This window comes from Octopus bimaculoides, chromosome 12 (genome assembly GCF_046866305.1).
Source record: "Octopus bimaculoides isolate indiv1 chromosome 12, ASM4686630v1, whole genome shotgun sequence".
NCBI lineage: Eukaryota > Metazoa > Mollusca > Cephalopoda > Octopoda > Octopodidae > Octopus > Octopus bimaculoides.
Window position 1 is genome coordinate 59,370,193 of NC_142939.1, and position 19,894 is coordinate 59,390,086.

Consider the following 19,894-nt stretch of genomic DNA (forward strand, 5'->3'; position numbering starts at 1 on the left):
GGAAGTAAGAGTGAGAGAAAGTTGTGGTGAAAGAGTGCAGCAGGGTTCACCACCATCCCCTGCCGGCGCCACGTGGAGCTTTAGGTGTTTTCGCTCAATAAACATTCACAACGCCCGGTCTGGGAATCGAAACCGCGATCCTATGACCGCGAGTCCGCTGCCCTAACCACCGGGCCATTGCGCCGCCACGCAAGTGTGTAAGACTGCAGCAAATACACATATATAAAGTAGCTACCCTGTGCTGTCTGCTCACAACATACCTTAGTTCCCTTACAAGACTGATCTTGCACCTAACCTCAGTTAGAGAAAGCTCTTAACTGGTATTTTATTTTATAGACCAGTCAGTTCTTGACTGATACTTAATTTTACAGACCCCCCAAAAGGATGAAGTGCAAAGTTGACTCTTAGTGGGATTTGATATCAGAATACCCAGAGCTGGAACAGATACTACAAGGTATTTTTTTCAGATGCTCTAATGAACCTGCTAGTTTGAAACAATGTTTTGATGATAGATAAATTTATGTACTAAAATACAAATAAGCATATTTATTAAATGATGGAGGTATGACGTTTTCCAAACTCTACCACAGCACACAACATCGAAAGGTAGTTAATCTGTTGCTCTCAGCTTCTACAATTCTACCACTTAACCCAATATTAAAATAAATTCTTCTTTTTTTTAACATAGGAAATAGAGCTTCAGATTTGTAGGACTGGAGAGGAAATTAAAAATTGTAGTTTTCATATTCTGTCAAAGAACATCAGACATGTAAATGAAGAATTTGTTCTATAATAAAAATAATAATGATTTCATGTATTTTCCACCAGTGTGAAGGATGAGGGGGGACAATAAAAAGACAGACACAAAGTGTGGGGGTTTACATATAATGAAATAAATAAATAATAATAAAAATAGAGTAAGTATAAATGGTATACAATGAAAAGGAAGGGAAATATACATAGTATACAAAGGTTAAAAAAAAGTGGTGGGGGAGTGATGGAGATGTAGTCCTGAGACAGGATGACCTCTAGGGATATTCAAGGAACCCCACTGTCCAAGATCTTCCTGAACAACAAAGGCAAGTGCCATTTCCAATTCCCTTCCTTCAACTCACAGGTCTACACTCAAAGAGGTACCATCCACATGTGCCATTTTTGCAACTTTCACCTACCTTCCAATAAACTCACTCAAGGACAGCACTTCCCTCTCCACTCTCAATTTCCTTTTCGAGTGAAACCTGAAGAAGTCAATGAGACCTCTATCAAAGAGGAATGTGTCTGTCCTCATGCATTTCAACCTCATCCACTGGACAACCTCTTTTGCCATAGCCACCAGGCAGAGGAAAACTGCTTTGCCTGATTAGAGAAGGGTGGCAGGGTAATCACCACTATGGACCCATCCTACATGTGACAGCAGCTATTTGACATAACCCCCACAAGTCAGTAATCCCCAGACACTGAACAAGTGCATGTGGAATAGTTTTGTCACTGTGTGCATCTCGGACAAGCCCGTCTATCAGCACATTTGTGCCTGTAGAGTTTATCTCAAACTGGTAGCACTGCCAGACCAAAGGCATCTGGAAATTATCCATGATAGTTCCCAACCACAAAGTCCTCTGAAACAGACCGGCGAGTTCATTTTCATTGATGCTCAGAGTCTTCTTCAGAACATCATCACACACCCCTGCCACTAATCCTCTAATGATAATAATAATAATAATAATAATTATAAAGTAAAAACCAAGTTCACATATTCAATTCATCAAGAACATATTACAACAACAAGTATACTACAACTATTATTACTACTACTACTACTACTACTACTACTACTAATAATAATAATAATAATAATCCTTTCTACTATAGGCACAAGGCTTGAAATTTGTGGGGAGGAGGCTAGTCAATTACATAGACCCCAGTGTTTCTACTGACTGTGTTATCCTAATTAATTACAAGTATTAATCAAACTATTATTAAGAGTGAAACTTAATTCATTAATACTTAAAATCATCCCCTTCTTCTCCCTGTCCACATCACAAAATAAATTACAAAATTTTAAAAGACTAAATTAAAAAAAATTGGACATGATTTGCAGTGGTGTAACCGTGTGATTGAGAAGCCTGCTTCCAAGCTATGTGGTTTTGGGTTCAGTCCCACTGCATGGTACCTTGGGTAAGTGTCTTCTGCTATAGCCCTGAGTCAAGCAAATTTTGTGAGTGGATGTGGTAGATAGAAACTGAAAATAAGCATGTTGTATCTATCTATCTATCTACTTACCTACATACCTACTTATTATATGTGTGTGTGTGCATGCGCGTTGTATATGTGTGTTGTTCCTTACCACTGCTTCAAAGTTCAGTAAAAGGTAATAGTGCTAAACCAGGTGAAGAATTAAACCCACCAATCAATTCAAGAACAACTAGGAATGCAAAGAAAAACCAAAACAAATACTGCAAAACACAGAGGTGAACATGGCAGCAAGTTTGCTTCCCAACCATGTGGTTTCAGGTTCAGTCCCACTGCAGAGCACCTTGGGCAGGTAAGTGTCTCCTACTATACAAAATCTATTTGCATGGCTTTGTCCTTGTGAACAGATTTAGTATACAGAAACTGAAAGAAGTCTGTTGTGTACACATATGGAAACAGATGCGGGTTGGCGACAGGAAGGCCATCTGGCCATAAAGAATCTGCCTCAACAAATTCCATCTGACCCATGGAAGCATGGAAAAGTGGACATTAGAACAATGATGATGATGGTTACAACACTGATAGAGATTTCTCATACTGATGCAAAATTATAAGTTCATAAAACAGATTCTGTAAATGCCCAGTTTGAATTCCTGTGACTCTACAGAGAACAAAATATAACAATTATCACTCATCAAGGTTGGAAACCAGGATAAAGCTAAACATGGCATCTGTCATTTCAAGAAGTTTGTGCATGAATTTGGATTATCATGAGAGGGGACTATTCCAGATAATCAACCTGATTCTCATAGCACTGATTTCCTAAATCAGTTGGAAGGTGGGTCAATGTAATTAGTAGTATACAAAGACACAGTGGAATGGTGAGGGCAGTCTGTATATCCCACTGAACTCTGAGGTGCGATTCTCACAGCACTGCTGTTTGACATTACCTTTTTGCCTGATGAAAGTTGACCACTGATGGTTAAAGAGTTCCCTTATACAGTTGTTGGGAAAGTCAGTCTTCAGATATATAGAGTGACATCATCATCATCACTTTTTAACAGCCATCTTCCATGTTGGCATGGGCTGGACAGTTCAAAAGAATCTCATTGGCTGGAAGACTGCCTTGTGCTCCAATACCTGCTTTGGTACGGTTTCTATGGTTGGATGCTCTTCCTAACACCAACTACTTTACAGAGTGTACTGGATGCTTTACTTTTTCTTATGGCACCAACACTAGTGAGGTTGCCATGTAGCTCACAAAACCAACATCCCATTTGATTGAGTGGAACTACAGTACAGAGAGAGACAGCTTAGTACTTACCTGTTATCAACAGTCAATTTTTTTTTTTTACTAAAGGATTAGTAAATAAGTTATTATACTTGTGAGATAAGTGTAATAGTTGATTGATGGACTTTCAGAATAGCAATCACTACATCATGGAGAAGGAAAGAGACAATCAATTGAGTGATTGTTTAATGGTTTATTAACTAATCCTTTGCTAAATAAAAACATTGGCTGTTGAAAACAGGAAAGTATGATTAGCTCTAGGTCAGGCAATGAGAGACAAAAATGTATGAAAGGGATTGGAACAAGTTTCTTCATACTGTGATTTTTCAATGCCTGGCTTTTCACAGAGTTTAAGACTTGTTGGCTACACTCAATCCGAATAAAGCATGACTATCAACCAATTTAATTCCTCTTCAGCCAAAGAATGTGGCCTTCAAACAGAAAAAAAAAATCACTATTTTGAAGTGTTGCTGGTTGGTCATAAACTAGCATTGTGATTAAACATATACCTATGTTCAAAGATATTTCAGTTATGGCCACTCCATCCTGTTTTCAGAGTCGACGTATCTCAAGACAACATTTTCCAATGCAATGCGAACATTTTTTTTTCATATTGAAGGGTGTAATTTGAGCTAAATCTTGGCTGTTGTTTCTAGCAAGTGGAGTGACTATATGGAGAACCTCTCGTATGATGATGATGTCTCTAGGAACTTGTGAAAAAAATGATTTACAGTTTAAAACCAAAACAGTAATTTAATATAAGATGCATAACTATGAACTGGCAAAAATTAAATACAAAGGCATAGGCATGGCTGTGTGGTTAAAAAGCTTGCTTCTCAACCATGTGGTTTGAGGTTCAGTCCTACTGTGCAGCATCTTGGACAAGTGCTTTCTATTATAGCCATAAACTGACCATAGACTTGTGAGTAGATTTCATAGAAAGACAGTGAAAGAAGCATGTTGTGTGTGTGTGTGTGTGTGTGTCTGCACATGAGTATCTGCATGTTTGTTTACAGTTGCAGTTCTCTGAAAACTGCTTTATTCCTTCAAAGACATGTGGAATAAAATTTTTTAGTCTAAAATCAAGTAAAAGTGAGTGACAGGAAGGGCATCTGATTGTAAAACAACACCTTGATAATTTCATCTAATCCATGCTAACATGGAAAAATGGATATAAAAGGAAAATGAACAAATGGCCATTGTCCTCAGCACAGATATGACTCACATTCTTATGAACTTACAACCCCTCCTCGGTACTAGAAAAAGATTCTCATTCCTAAGAGATTCACCCCTTTGTGGTGATTAAAGTGGAGAAAGAATTAATGGCAGAGTTTTATAATATATGTCCTTTGAAGTCCCATAACTCATGAGAAAAAATAAGGGCTCAGAAGTGGAGAGGGAGCAAAAATGTAAAAAAAATAACAAAGAAATTTTTGTAAATGAAGGTTTCCATACTCCACAAAGATAGACAACTAAATCCAAACCTATCAGATTCCTCTGTTCCCTTTCCTCAGGTTTTCACTACAGCAAAAACTTTGTCATTTACAACATGATTTAATGTTTGTAAAGCATTTGAAAAAAGTAATGATCAACTTCTAGCAACTGTCAGCAGAAATTGTTCCTGTCAATTATATCTTGCAAAGAATTCCAGTCCAGTGTCTACACAAAGACTACCAGATCAATTTCAATGAAAAGTAGAACAGAGTTTCAAAACATAGCATATTACGTAAGAAAAGTATCCCAAATTGAAGATTTTACAGCATAATTACAGTTTGACGCCCACAAAACTTTGTTTAATGATTCATAAGTCTTTAATGATATTTTGCAAAGTTAAGTTTTCAAAGGTGTAGGATGATGATTACGGTGACAAACTTTGTTTTCTTTCTTTTTACACCTTTGAAAATTAATTTTTGCAAAATTTCACTAATTTTACTAGTAAATTACAAAAATATAGTTAAACATTATTTAGTTGCTAATTACAAGAATACATTTAAGAATATTGGCATAGTTGCTAATTACAAATATATATATATATATTCATCATCATCATTTAACGTTCACTTTCCATACTGGCATGGGTTGGATGTTTGACTGAGGACTGGTGAACCAGAAGGCTGCACCACGCTCAATCTAATCTGGCAAAGTTTCTACAGCTGGATGCCCTTCCTAACGTCAAACACTCCGAGAGTGTAGTGGGTGCTTTTACATGTCACTGGCATGGGAGCCAATCCGTGGCCCTAAATTATAAATCGTGGAGGTGCGTGGTTTAATGATTGTAAGATTGTGGCTTCAATTCCAAGACCACACGAAGCTTTGTGTACTTGAGCAAAACACTTCATTTCATGGTACTCCAGTGCACTAAGCTTGTAAAAATGGGCAATCCTGCAATGGATTGGCATCTTGTCTGGTGTGGGGAGGTATATATACCAAAGAATCTGGGAAACCAGCCTTATAAGAGCCTATGGTTGAGGAAGGACCTTTGATCCTTTTTCTTCTTTCTTTTCAAGTTGCTAATTCCTAATTAATTACAAGAAAATGTGTAAGAATTGTTTAGTTGATCATTACAGGAATACACATAAGGATTGCTTAGTTGCTAATTGTAAAACTATTATTAGTAAGGATTGTGAAAATACATATAAGGATCACTTGGCTGTAAATTGCAAGAATATATACTCTTTTACTTGTTTCAGTCTTTTGACTGTGGCCATGCTGGAGCACCGCCTTTAGTCGAGCAAATCGACCCCAAGACTTATTCTTTGAAAGCCTAGTACTTATTCTATCAGTCTCTTTTGTCGAACTGCTAAGTTATGGGGACATAAACATACCAACATCGGTTGTCAAGTGATGTTGGGGAGACAAACACAGACACAAAAACACATACATATATATATATATATATATATATATACGACGGGCTTCTTTCAGTTTCCGTCTACCAAATCCACTCACAAGGCTTTGGTCGGCCCGAGGCTATAGTAGAAGATACTTGCCCAAGGTGCCACGCAGTGGGACTGAACCCGGGACCATGTGGTTGGTATGCAAGCTACTTACCACACAGCCACTCCTACGCCTATATGTAAGGATTACTTAGTTGCTAAGTACAAAAATATATGTAAGGATTATTTAGTAGCTAATTCGATATGATGTTCAATAAGGTTAACTTTAAAGCAGCAAATAGCCCAAATTAAAAACAAAAAAAAATTTAAGTACTAGCATAAATTTAAATTGTAGCCCAATGTGGCCGACCAGCTTGACACAATGTGAGAAGTCTGGATCTTTGAAAAGAGAGAACAAGGGAGTTGTAGTGGGCTGGTGCTTCATTTATCAATATTGAATTACAAATTCACTTCGGCAGGATACGAAGTCAGAGCGCAGAAGAACAAAAGACCTGGGTGAATGCAAAGCATTTTATCCAACGCTTTCACAATTCAGTCAGTTTGCTACCTTATGATTTCCCTAAGTACCTTGATCAATTAGCTTAGAATGAACTTCATCTCTCGAGTTTCATGAAAGGTTATTGTATAAAGCTTCATACCACCTTTCATAAAGAGAATGGAGTGCAATTTGTTTAAAAGTTTCATTTCAATTTGTTTCTTTTCTTTTCCGGTTCAAATTCCGCTGAGGTCGATTTTGCCTTTCATCCTTTGAGGGTCGATAAAATAAGTACCAGTTGAAAATTGGGGTCGAGATAATCAATTTGTTCTCTCTGTCTAAAATTGCTGGCCTTGTGCGAAAATTTGGAACTCTTTCTCTCTCTTCTAACGTTTTTAGTTTGAATTCTAAGGTCTCAACATCGTCTTCCATTCCTCCAAAGATCAAAATCGTATTTGTGATGATTGTTACATTCAAATTTTCTCCTCTTCTCTAATTTGTATCCTTGAACCAATGAAGGAAATCACTATTCGTCTCGTGTTATCTGTACTTCATTCTTTCGATGGAAGTAACCAAAACCAGTGCTAGTCACGAGTTTGAGTAACACACGATATGGAATAACCCTGTTGACTATCTACAATTAAGTTAAGACTCAGGGGAGAAAGAGCACAAAGTGAGCAGTTGAGAAAGTTCAAGAATAACAGTGAACTTTAAAATAACCACCTGATAGATTTGGTAAACTGTATTAGGGGTGATGACAGCGATACAGAAATGTTTAGAGGTGAAGGAGGAAGGATAAGGGAGAAAGAGATAAGATGCATGTTTGTTTCTGCAAGAAGTATTCTATAGAGTAACTATATGGTTACTATTGTTATTGAATGCTAAATGTAAGATTACACACGTACACACACAGGTTTAGTGGATGAAAAGAGAAACAGAGCAATGTTTATTTTTAATCGACAGAAAATGACTCGAGGCACTCATCAAAGCTTAACATGCTATGCAGAAGTCTCGGCTGTAGAGACACTTTTGTAACTTTTCGCTGATAGATATACGGAAGATCAGACAAGAAAAGTAACAAATGACAATAAATGTATGAATATATAGGTTAAACTAAAGCGTTTGACCAGAGCACAAATACAAATGGAAAATAGTGTAATAGGTGTAAAGCAACTTGCTCTGAACGAATATGGAAAAAAAAAATGTGCGCTCGCGATACATGTCTGAAAAGCCTTGGGTTTCGTTTCAAAAGTACTTGTTGAAATAGACAAGTATCAAGTTTCACATATGCTTGGAAACGAAAATCCAAGCGCTTGAGTAACGTTGTATTACAGTTCGTTATAACAATCTGCATGTGTGTGTGTGCGTGTTGAAGTGTAGCATTCATTGTCGTACAGTACACGTGGAAGTGACAAAATTGTGTTGACGTGAGAAAAGTTAAGTGATATATGAAGTTGGAGGTCGTAAAAGAGATAGACGGTGATATGGGCAATCTGTCCGTGTGTTAAATTAGGAAAAGCATGAAAAAGATGCGTTTTTTGTGTGTTTATTATGCATATACTATCGATGTGATGTGTTCATAACCATGTGTTTAAGTGAAACAGAAGGAAAGAATCTCTATGCAAGCTGAATCGTGAAATATTTATGAACATTTTCATGTTTGTAATATGTGCATACAAGGACTGTTGTTGCTTAGCAGCCAGTCAGCCTTGATCGAGCAGTCGTCTTAACCAAGTCGTCTCTATTGTGACCATCCCAGCTTTTTTTTTGCATATTTATAGTTACATTAATCAACACGTCCTTCCTTTACGACGGTAGGGCGTGGTTTGAGGGAGATCTGGCCGTTATTTCTCGTAGGTCGAGCAATTATGTAGGAAGTGTGTATGTGTGTGAAAGTGATACGCGGTCTAGTTCTAAGAGACATGATGTTTTGCATATCGGAGACGAAAAGAGTGTCATTAATGAGATGTGAAAAAAAAAGTTAGAATGAAATGCGAGTACGACGTGTATTGAAAGCAAGGTGGGTCTATGAGTGTAATTGAGGGTATCACTAAAATGGGTATGTGGCTGGTGCGCCCCAGGACAGCTCTGATCGAGTGGTGTAAGATCAAAAACAGTCCTGTCGCGACTGTTTTTCCCTTTCCTACATGCAGAGAGGGGACCCAGGACTATACCATTCAACGAATTCATTTCTTAGACGATAATAAAGTGTGATTTGTGGGAGATTTGGCTGTTATTTCTAACAATCCGATCAACCACATAGAGGATCCCGCTTTGTCTTGGGTGGGTGTAAGTGAAATATGCACATGGGTACGTGTATGTGTGTTGTAAATAAGAGCAAGTTTGTGCAAGTGATGGGCGATTTGTTGTGAATAAGATCAATCAGTGTGTGTGTGTGTAAATGATGTGTTGCGCGTCAAACCATGATTTTGTGCGCACAGACACATATATGGAAGAGAGGTGTCAATGTGACGCTGCAGTTCTTACGTAGAAATACAAATCATTTGTATTTCTTTTGTGTTTTGTTTTATTTTTAGCACAAAAAGAAAGGTTGTGAAGTTTATGCTTCAAACAGACTACAATAAATAAAATGAAACTTAATAAAGAAAAAAAAGATTTAAAAAAAAAAACTGACCGTTGAGTTGGGACGATAACGATTCTCTGTCTCTTTTAAACTTCTCACTAACAATATCGGAATGTCGAAGGCGGGACTGGATGTCATGATACATATAGACAAAATACATTAAAGACACCAAGGTTACGGCAATCAGTAGATTCCGGATTGCAGCTCCGTTTCGCTTGATCATACTTTTTTCACTGGTTTGGAGTCGTTTACGCAGATGTTGTTGGATGGAGACAAGTAAAAAAAAAAAAGAAAAATTAGATAAGTGTGCAAACCTATATGTATGAATGTATATGGACGTGGATAGATGGAGTGGCTTGAAGCATATAATATATAGATAATATATATTATACTTTCGTACTAATTATTTGCTGACGTTGTTATTACACTTGCTTTTAGTGTCGGTCTGGCTGTTCGTTGCAGGGCTATTTAAGAAAGGATGCTAAATTTTCTTTTTTTGTGTTCTCTAACTCCCCAAGACATTGATCTACCTATCAATACATCTATTTAGCTATCGATCCATCATCTATTGATCTTCCGTAAACATTTGTGTGTGTGTGTGCATACGTATCCTATATTACTCCGAGACGTTCTCTTCCTGTCGTTAGCTACTATCGTACCAAGGCCACTAAGACTTCTGTTAACTATGGGTTTGCGCGTGTATGTGTGAGTCTATGAGAGGGTACATGTGTCAGCAATAAGTGTGTAAGACACTATACGTGTATGTCTACTAACACCAAAGCAAACACTAATCATGATTTGTCAGTGTGTGAATTCATATGGGTATATGCGGAAATTTGCATACTGGCACACACATATATATATGGTTGTATATGCGTGAGAATCTAAAATATAGACATGTGAGTTCATCTACTAGACGGTCTATACCAAAACAAATGGCATTTGTTTTCTAGTAGGCTATACGTGTGTGTATATATGCGTTTGTGTACCTATAATTGCCTGCGAACGCAACGCAAACCTCTTTAATTTCTTGTGGTTATCGTGTGTATAGAAAAATCTGACATTATTTGTATGTACCTAAATGTGTGTGTTATAATCAGTGTAAATTTTTTTCAAAAATGCGTATGCTTGTAACTACTTACGAATTCATTTATCCCTGTGTATAAATGCCGATATATATCGATCTCTTTGTCTTTCTCTATAAATAAATATTAACAGAGGTAGATATGCGATACGTGTTTGTGTGCGCGCGTCTGCCCAACTACGAGTTAATCACTTCGAAGAAACTTTTACTGCCTTCAGACAGCCCACCTGACACGTCATTTATGGACTAAACTGCACTTGAATCGAAACAGGCCTATTGTAGTGTCCAGGGCGTCGTCATTAGGTTCTTAGTTCAACTTTTCTCGAGATCAATTTTGCTGTTTATCCTTTCTGGTCGATAAATCAAAGTACCAGTCAATACTAGAATCGGTGCTGTCGATAAACTACATCCCCTAAAAATTTCTGGACTTGTGCTTTAATTAGAAATTTTTTATATAGGCACTGGACCAACGTAAAACAATACGATAATATTTATTGCAAGGAGTTAATGAAATATAAAATACATACTGATGTAAATAAATTTGAGAATATGTTTAAAGCGTTTAGATATATATGATAGATTATATATGAATATAAGATGATATATTTATCATAAGGTCTCAGTATATAGTGAGAGCCAAATGAAAGATAAACAGCGTAGATAGATCTGAGAATTTTTTTTTTCTTAGTTGAAGCAATTTCACTTTATTATTTCCTGGGAAAATATGTGTGCCCACAACCTTTAATTTTGCTTCAAATAAAATATATAGGGTGTTTGTCGAACAGAAACCAATATTATAACATGTTGCGATGCTTTATTCCTGAAAAAAAAAATTATCATAGGTTTTCTCTTAAATAGTTTCAAATTTCACATTTAAACATTATATCAAAAATTGTTGAATATTTTTCTTGAATAGCCCCCCCCCCCACTAAATTTTAGGGTGAATTATATGAAGACAGAATATTTAATTTAACAAACAACATTACAGACATGAGAGGAATGAATTGGATTCAATCATGATTCGAACCTGAATTGCCGATATACAGGTGACCAGGGTCTAAATACTCTATCACACGAAATCGACAAGTATTTAATGCCAGATATATCTAACCGGTTAACTACAAACACATACGGTGTGAAACTGAAGAGTATTTCAAATTACATTAAAATATTTTATTAAAAGTCTCAAATTGTTTTGTTTAGTGATTTTGGCGTCAATTTCAGGTGTGTAAACGTCACTTCCGGTTTAGGCAAATTTATTTTTCTAGAGAGCGACTCAGTTATTGCACGGTAAAGGTATTTTACTTCCGCATTAGATTCCTTCATGTAATTATTTATCGTAGAGAGCTGATCGTAGAACGATCACAGTCGGTTACATAATATTGAAAATATTTTAATTTTATTGAGTTTGGGGAGAGTATTCATATTGAGCAAAGGCGTTATCTAAACGCGATACAGTGTGAACTAGTTTTGTAATTTCCGTCACCTTTCGTTTTTTATACGTGTCTAATTGTTACGTAGTGGAGGCGCAATGGCCCAGTGGTTAGGGCAGCGGACTCGCGGTCATAGGATCGCGGTTTCGATTACCAGACCGGGCATTGTGAGTGTTTATTGAGCGAAAACACCTAAAGCTCCACGAGGCTCCGGCAGGGGATGGTGGCGAACCCTGCTGTACTCTTTCACCACTACTTTCTCTCACTCTTACTTCCTGTTTCTGTTGTGCCTGTATTTCAAAGGGTCAGCCTTGTCACACTGTGTCACGCTGAATATCCCCGAGAACTACGTTAAGGGTACACGTGTCTGTGGAATGTTCAGCCACTTGCACGTTAATTTCACGAGCAGGCTGTTCCGTTGATCGGATCAGCTGGAACCCTCGATGTCGTAAGCGACAGAGTGCCAACCAATTGTTACGTATTTGGGAGCCGCTGGTAATCCTTAAGAATAAAGTCGGAAATCTTCCAGATCACCAAAAGCCGTAACCTCTTCGGATTTGTATGTTTTTAAACATCGAAGATTACGATTCTGCAAAACAAATACAAAAATCAAAATTTTATTCCTCCCACCTTAAAAACTTCTAAAAAAAAATTTTTTAAATTCGAAACGAAACATAACAAAATAATTGGGATATTTGTGAAAATCTATATTTGCATAATCGTAATTTCTGATGTCCAACAAAGCAGAAATCTGAAAAAATATTTTGAAAAAAAAAAAAAAAGTAAGAAAAAAGAAATCAAAAAAGAAAACAGTTCGGAAAAGGGGAGGGGGAATATTTCAAATTTTATTTTTTATTTGCTTTAGTCATCAGACTGCAGCCATACTCGGGTACCGAATTTAAAGGGTTTAGACGAGCAATTTTAACCTTAGAACTTATTTTTTTAAGCTTGGTACTCATTCTATTGATCTATTTTGACGAACGACTAGATCATATGGATGTAAACGAACCAACAGCCAGTCGGTTGCTCCACCTCCATTACCAATGTTTCATTTCCGAAATCATAAAACTTCTCACCTTTCTTTTCCTTCAGTTCTAATGACTTTCTTCTTCATTAGCATGCTGCACAATTCCCCTCGACTCATTCCGTGCACATCTCTCCTAGCATCTGTCGCTGGTTACGATCCATCTTTTCCATTGAACGTGTCTCCTAAGTCAGGAGTTTTCAAACTGTGGTCCGCGGACCACAGGGGGTCCGCAAGGACAAGACAGGGGGTCCGTAGACAGCAAATACTTTTTATGGGCAATTTGATTTTATATATGTCTTTTAATCGAAATCTTTTAATTGACAATAAACCTATTTGTTAAATACTGTTAAATAAATAAATGCAAAAATATATGTTATTTTAAGCAAATATTTATGTATAAATTTCATAAGCATTTTCGAAATCACAGAACTTCTCACTTCTCTGTTCCTCCAGTTCTAATCCAAACTACTGCACTTCTTTGAATTTCACTTCACTAACATCATTTCCAATGTCTTACTGACTGAATAACTTGCTCAGCTGGAACTTAGCCCCAGGTTCCAGTCAACAAGAAGAAGTCGATGAGGAATCTTCGAAAGAGGAAAGTCTCTGCCCTCAGACCTTTCAACCTCGTTCACTACACAACCTTCTAGAAAGAAATTATAGTTATAGGAAAGCATTGCAATCGTCACAAAGGCTCCATTGATAGTTGGATCCGTCCTACACGCAACAACAGCTGTTCAACAAAGCATTATAAGCCAACAATGCCCGGACACTGAACGAGTGCTTGCAGCATTTTCTTTTTCGTGTTTTAGGGCATGAATCTTAGCTCTAACAAAGTAGCCATATGTTTTGCGTTGAAGAAATAATAAAGGACCATTCTCGATGCTAGCAAATTAGCACGATGTATTTACTAACCACCTCTTTTAGATTTCTGACTAGCTACCCCTCCACTCTAATCATGAGATTGAGGCCTGTGTAGCCGATCAAATTGAACTGTGGACATCTTACACTGTTCACAACACCTAGTTGTGCTCCTCAGACCTAAAATTCCTAATTTGCTCAATCAACTTAGATAAGACTCGTAGACAGGGACCTTACTCGCTAGCCTGACAAATACTCTATCCAGATTCAATGCGTATGATCCATTGTGGCTGCTCCACGTTTCTACTGACCAGTGGCGGCTCGTGTATAGGCGCTGCGAAATTGCAGCACCCCCTATCTCCACTCGATATTATCGATAATATTCAATATAATGAGTCCTTGTTTCTTTAATTCTTTCTTTATACTTGTACATTATATAATCCTTAAGCTTAATGTCAGTAGCCATCCCCTAGTTATGAAAAAAAATACAAAAATCCTTGTATACAAATGTGCGCTTCACAGTTCCAGCGACACAGTGTTTGGCTGATGTGCGCATGCTCACATGCCCGAGATAGGAAGCTGCTCGCTAAGGAGAAAGAGCACTGTCGTTCATGCAGTGCTTGCCCTTGTGTGCTGGTGAAAGGTAGTGTTTCTTTTTGACTTCGCGTGTATTGTGCTTAAAAACGTGTTTATATTATTGAATGTGATAAAGTGTAGAATTAGATTATTATCCTGCTTCCAGCTACATTGTTGCTGTCAGGATTTGAAAAATAGGGCAGACTCCCCCCTTATTTTGTGATTTAGGGGGATTTTTGAAAAACAAAGGGGAATTTGCAGCGGTGTTCAGTGAACAAATTAAACACACTACCCAGCAGTGGCTAAAACGCGAACCGATCAAGTTTATGTATTAATTTTTCTTTTTATATGTTTGTTTCCTTTTACACAATACTAAAACAACGGCTAAAAATCTTCTGAAGCTGTACCCTCACTAATTTTATCTGCGAGCCGCCACTGCTACTGACATATTAGGAAAATCCATTCAACACTTGTCAGACATTTGGAAACTTCTGAGTAGGTTTTCGAGGTTTTTGTATCCCATCTTCTTACGTGTTTGCTCTACACAGTCCCACTATGCATCAAAATATATTTCCAACAACTCATTTGTTGTCCCTAGAAAAGCTTCCAGACATTTGAAGCTTTTTAAACATAACATACCTTCGACTTCAACAAACATACGTATATAAAGTGGCCGCCCTGTAACAGGTTGTACACTCCAACCTATATTACTGACTCGTTGTCCATACGAGGCCCAAATGTGTTATGGGGAACTTCGCGGATGAGTTTATAGTTGGAGGCGATGAAGGAGAGGTGAGCCGGCAATTTTAAGTCAGATGCTGCACGAGGACAGAGGCTGCCGAATCTCACAAAAAACTCCACATGCTGCCTGCAAGTATTGTGAAAAATGATGTTGCAGATGAATTGCGTAGATGAACGGATAGTGGCTTCTAGTTTGTCGAGATGTCCTAAATGGAGATAACATGGTGCGCTGCGCAGCGAAAGAAGAATTTGGCGGAGGTAACAAAAACCCTAGCCCTAACTCAAACACCGGGTGTGCGTATTCTTTAGGTAGAACGATACAGTTCTTCAACATAAACAGGACTCGATAATAATTAATTAGGTGCAACATGTGGGCAATCTTTATTGGGTTCTCACGGTTGGATTCTGGGCATAAAAGGACAAATTCCTTTTTTTTTGTATCGGCCGCTGTTAAAACCGCAGCTAACTTTTGTCCTTGGAGTGTCATTCTCTTCCATCAAATTGGGATGAAAGCACTGCGCCTCAGGAATGAACATCATGAGACAGAATGGTCAATCTAACGAATATCATGTGTGTTTGCTTTTAGTTTCTTTCTTTTCTCTTTTTTTTGTTGCTATGTATAAGTACTGAATAAAAATATTGAAATAAGCTTCATTTCGTAGTTACACACACACACACACACACACACACACACACACACACACACACACACATGTACACATACATACACACGAATCAACGAAAACGTCTGTTTGTTCGCATGAGCTGCTAGAATTAGCGGGGGGAAATGTCTCAAATAATATCTTACATAATATCTTACATAATATCAAAAATAACAACGGATAATATAGTATGTATTAGATATAATGACTGAAAAAAAAGTTGGGAGATTAGTAATTTCTGGAATGTTTTTTGGTCATAAGTCTGCAGTAGCTTGGACTAAAGAAGAAGAACAACACACTCACGTGCGTTCATATCAGCATTGAAGTAAACGTAAATATTACCATGTGTAAGAGAACATTAATTAGTAAAATTAAAGAGTTACGACTAATGACTCTTTTCCGGTACCTACTCCACCGATGTTGAAATCAATAATATTAATCCAATGTGTACATTTATTCAGAACCGATTTTTATCAACAGGGAGTCAAATTCAAAGTAATAGCGTTGAAGAGAGGAAATAAGTTGTTTAAAAAAGAATGACGCTAAACAAACGCGATATTGCCAACTGTCTGACATTTTCATGAAGGATGGATATTAAAATGAACATAATAGATAAGAATCCCGCTTTTTGAAGATATATAAAATCAGTAAGCTTTTTGATTTTCATTTCTCGTGTGCTTATTTGCATAATTCGGTATATATACAATTATATATTTCTTCATGTTATATTTTTCTGCATTCCTCTGCCTCGCTCATCCAATCAAATATTGTGGACGATTTAAATTTCATTAATTATGGTGGAATTATGAAGCTACAGACATTGCTAAGCACATATGTTTTAACCGTCCTTCTACAACATTCAGACGAGGAACAGCTAAGTTCAGATTCCGATACGTATCTGACCGTACAACTTCTGGTAGATATGCAAAGTCCCGAACAGCAGAAAATGGATCGTTTTTTTAACATTGAAACTATGATTGATTTATCGACCAAGCAATTTTATTTTTTCGAAGATTCACTAACTCTGCGCCTTTACGTTCCCAACTCAAAGATCGGTTATCCCATTCAATTTTTGCAATTTGTCAACAATCAACCATACGAAATAGCTTACAATCAAACTTGTAATAAAAATAAAAATACCGAAAATTTCTGCAAGCAAACTAATGAAGGCAGCAAATCGTACAAAATCAAAGGGTACTGTTGTCCTGAAAGTGTTCAGATTCGTTGTATTCTCTATGATCCTTTATGGTATTCTATTAATACGCTCGACGACCCTGTAATCATTCAGGGTATAAGAATGGAGGTCTTAACAAAGGAAGCAGGCGCCGAAACAGATGATCTAAAGAAAAGAGTCGCCGAAAGCAGTCGTTTTCTTGTCAACGGCAAAACTATCGAGAAGGAAGACGATAAACTTTATTTCACGGCCCGCGTTCATAATCTGGCTAACTCTACTTCTTCTACTTGTAAAAACCCAATTTGTCCAAAGTTAAATTATTTATTGTTACCAATTTCAAGAACACCATCAAACAACAGTCTACAGAACATGGAAGGTGTTCGTGAATACTTGCTTATCAAGAAGAAAGATTTTGATATAAAAGGAATACTGTGTGCTACAACTGGAATATCTATCGGTTCTGTTTACAGAAAGAACGACAGATGTTCAGACACCTTTGTAAAAGCTTGCTCCAAAACTCAGCCTGACCAAAATGAGGAGATAAGAAACAGCGGTACCCATGCAAAGAAATCAAAATATTTTCTATCGAAGTTTGCCGCACCTGTAGCCCCTTATACTGGGAAAATTCCTGGCTGGAATTCTAATAAGACATTGTTATTTGTAGCAAATACAAAGCGTTCAGATAAAGCGAAGCTGGAAATTATTATAAATCTCAATAAAAACCTTTTTCCTCTTGCAATTCCATTAATAGGTAAAGGTTCTATCAGAACTATATACAGCCATCCATTTACAGATTACGACAGCCAATACGAGTTTGGAATAAATATTCTTAACACAGGGCTAGTTACAGGAAACTTTAAAATATTATTAAACTGTGAACCGAAAAAACAGTTCAAGACATTTATATTGATGCCATTTCAAGGACAAATAGTGAAATTTTATCAGAGTATTGATTTAACTATTGAAAGAGAAAGCGACAACACTACCTCTAAAAACGCCAATAAAAAACTGTTTCCATCGCAGTGTCGAATAGAATTATGGAACGAAGATGATAAAACAATGAATTCAAAAGAACTTATTTTAAAAGAAAACAAAACATGCATATGTTTAGTCGGTTGTAAATGTAGTTGTGATCTACCATACAAATGCGAATTGACAGACTCGAGATCTACCACTCAATCTCCTGTCACAGAAGCTCCCCGTGACAAAACATGGGTTATTGTATGCACAATTTTACTTTTACTTATGCTACTCAATTTACTAAAATTCACTTTTGGCTTTTGCTTCCCAATTCCCGTTGGTGAAGCAGGGCTGTGTGTTTTTATAAAAAGTAGCTATCAGTGTGAATATCTCGAAAAAGACCTTGAGCAAAAAGCAGTAGAGTACGATGAAGACGGTTACCCAGTGCATCCGAAAACTAAAGAAAGAGCGCGTGCTTTGCAGTACAAGACAATGGGTGCTCTGAATTTATTATTCTTCTTTTACTTGCCATTTATTGTCTTGCATTGGCTTTTAGTACGAACGAAAATAAATAAAAAGAAAATGGATATATCGTGGGAAAAATTAGAAACAACTGTTGAAATGGTCAAAGAAGGCGACGAAAACTTTGGTTTGCACCGTACTTTGCGAAGAACATCATGTCAAACAATATCATCAGATCAGTCCGAATTGCCGGATCACATCCAAGAAGAAAGGAATTGTATATTAGAGGAATATGGTAGAAGAATATATAGAGGGAAATGTCGTGAGGATTCAGTGTCAAAATCGTTGGAAAAGTCTCAGAAATTATCCATGAAGGATTGCCAACGAAAGAGTAAATTTAAAAGTGTGTTTGATAATTTTCGAAAAACAGAAAAAGAACCCAGTTCAATTGAAAGTTCAGACTGTCAGAAAAGTGTAGGGGATAATCTTTCAGCATGTCACATACCTGATATAACCCAATGTATTCGCGACGGTCATGAGAGTAGTTCATCATCTGAGCGTTCTTCGTGTTCAACACTCAAGAGAACTCCTATAAAAGATAAATGTTCTTGAATTTCATTGGCAGAATTTGTAAAACAGTTTAATATAAAAGATGCCATTGAAAATATTTGTAAATCTTGGAGGAAAGTGACAACCTGCAACATATTTTACCATTGTTCATTGGTAGAATTTGTGAACCTGTTTAATATATCAAAAGAAAAAAAAACGCCATTGAAAATATTCTTGAATCGTGGGGAAAAGTGAAAACCAACATATTTGACCTCAGTGTGCTTAATATTTCACTGACACACTGACCAGAGGAATTTTTTTGAAGAAATACTTAACATTAGAATAGAGCTTGGTTTCGTAAAAATAGACGATATAGATGTTGACGATTTATTTGAATCCTATTCGAAAGGACTAACTCTCAGGACATTCTTAATGTAGATCAACAAGCGGGCATACAACGAAGACGAAACTGAGTCGATAAAATGTACCACAAATTAAAGGAGTGACTAAAATAATTTTGTGTTATGTTTCTCGAATATGAAATTTAAACTATTTGTGATGAATATCGATCCTAACGAACTTCATAACTATAGACAGTTACAGGCAAGGGCAGCGAAAGGAAAATATATTAATGCGTATCAAATTACCATGGTTAAGTATTTTTATTTTTTCAAAGGGAAAAATTCGTGAAAAGATTATTTTCCGACGTTTTTATGTAGACTGCAGTAAAACAATGTTGCATTTCCAATAAATTGTTGAATACTAAACACATTTTCACCTGTCCTTATTACATTTTCTTCTGTAAGGATAAAACATAAATGATAATATAGTGATCAAGTGTTTTCACACATATACACACGTGCACACTCATACATACATGATTATAATACATTTAAAAGTAGACAAGGAATATAATGAATAAATCTAG

The 19,894-nt window shown here is 36.8% G+C and overlaps 2 protein-coding genes across 13 annotated transcripts in view; one reads left to right on the top strand and one right to left on the bottom strand.

Moving 5' to 3' along the window:
- The window catches only part of LOC106876311 (uncharacterized), a 184,161-nt gene extending 173,184 nt beyond the window's left edge, over positions 1 to 10,977 (bottom strand). For 11 of the 12 annotated variants that reach the window (XR_016243858.1, XR_016243857.1, XR_016243856.1 and 8 more), the window contains exons 1-2: positions 10,580 to 10,977; positions 9,489 to 9,670 (exon numbers count right to left, since the gene is read on the bottom strand). Coding sequence is in view for 8 of the 12 variants with exons in the window: in XM_089361122.1 (XP_089217248.1) it covers positions 9,489 to 9,670; positions 10,580 to 10,587 (190 nt within the window). In the remaining 4 variants the exon portion in view is untranslated. Of the gene's footprint in view, positions 1 to 9,488; positions 10,248 to 10,579 lie in introns of those variants that run through there. The other variant, XR_016243859.1, reaches the window with a different exon arrangement.
- A 3,782-nt stretch (positions 10,978 to 14,759) lies between these two features.
- LOC149133104 (hapless 2-like) lies at positions 14,760 to 19,166 on the top strand. Its single transcript, XM_089361114.1, has one exon. The coding sequence runs from the start codon at positions 16,627 to 16,629 to the stop codon at positions 19,027 to 19,029; it is 2,403 nt and encodes an 800-aa protein (XP_089217240.1). The 5' UTR covers positions 14,760 to 16,626; the 3' UTR covers positions 19,030 to 19,166.
- The last annotated feature ends 728 nt before the right edge of the window (positions 19,167 to 19,894 follow it).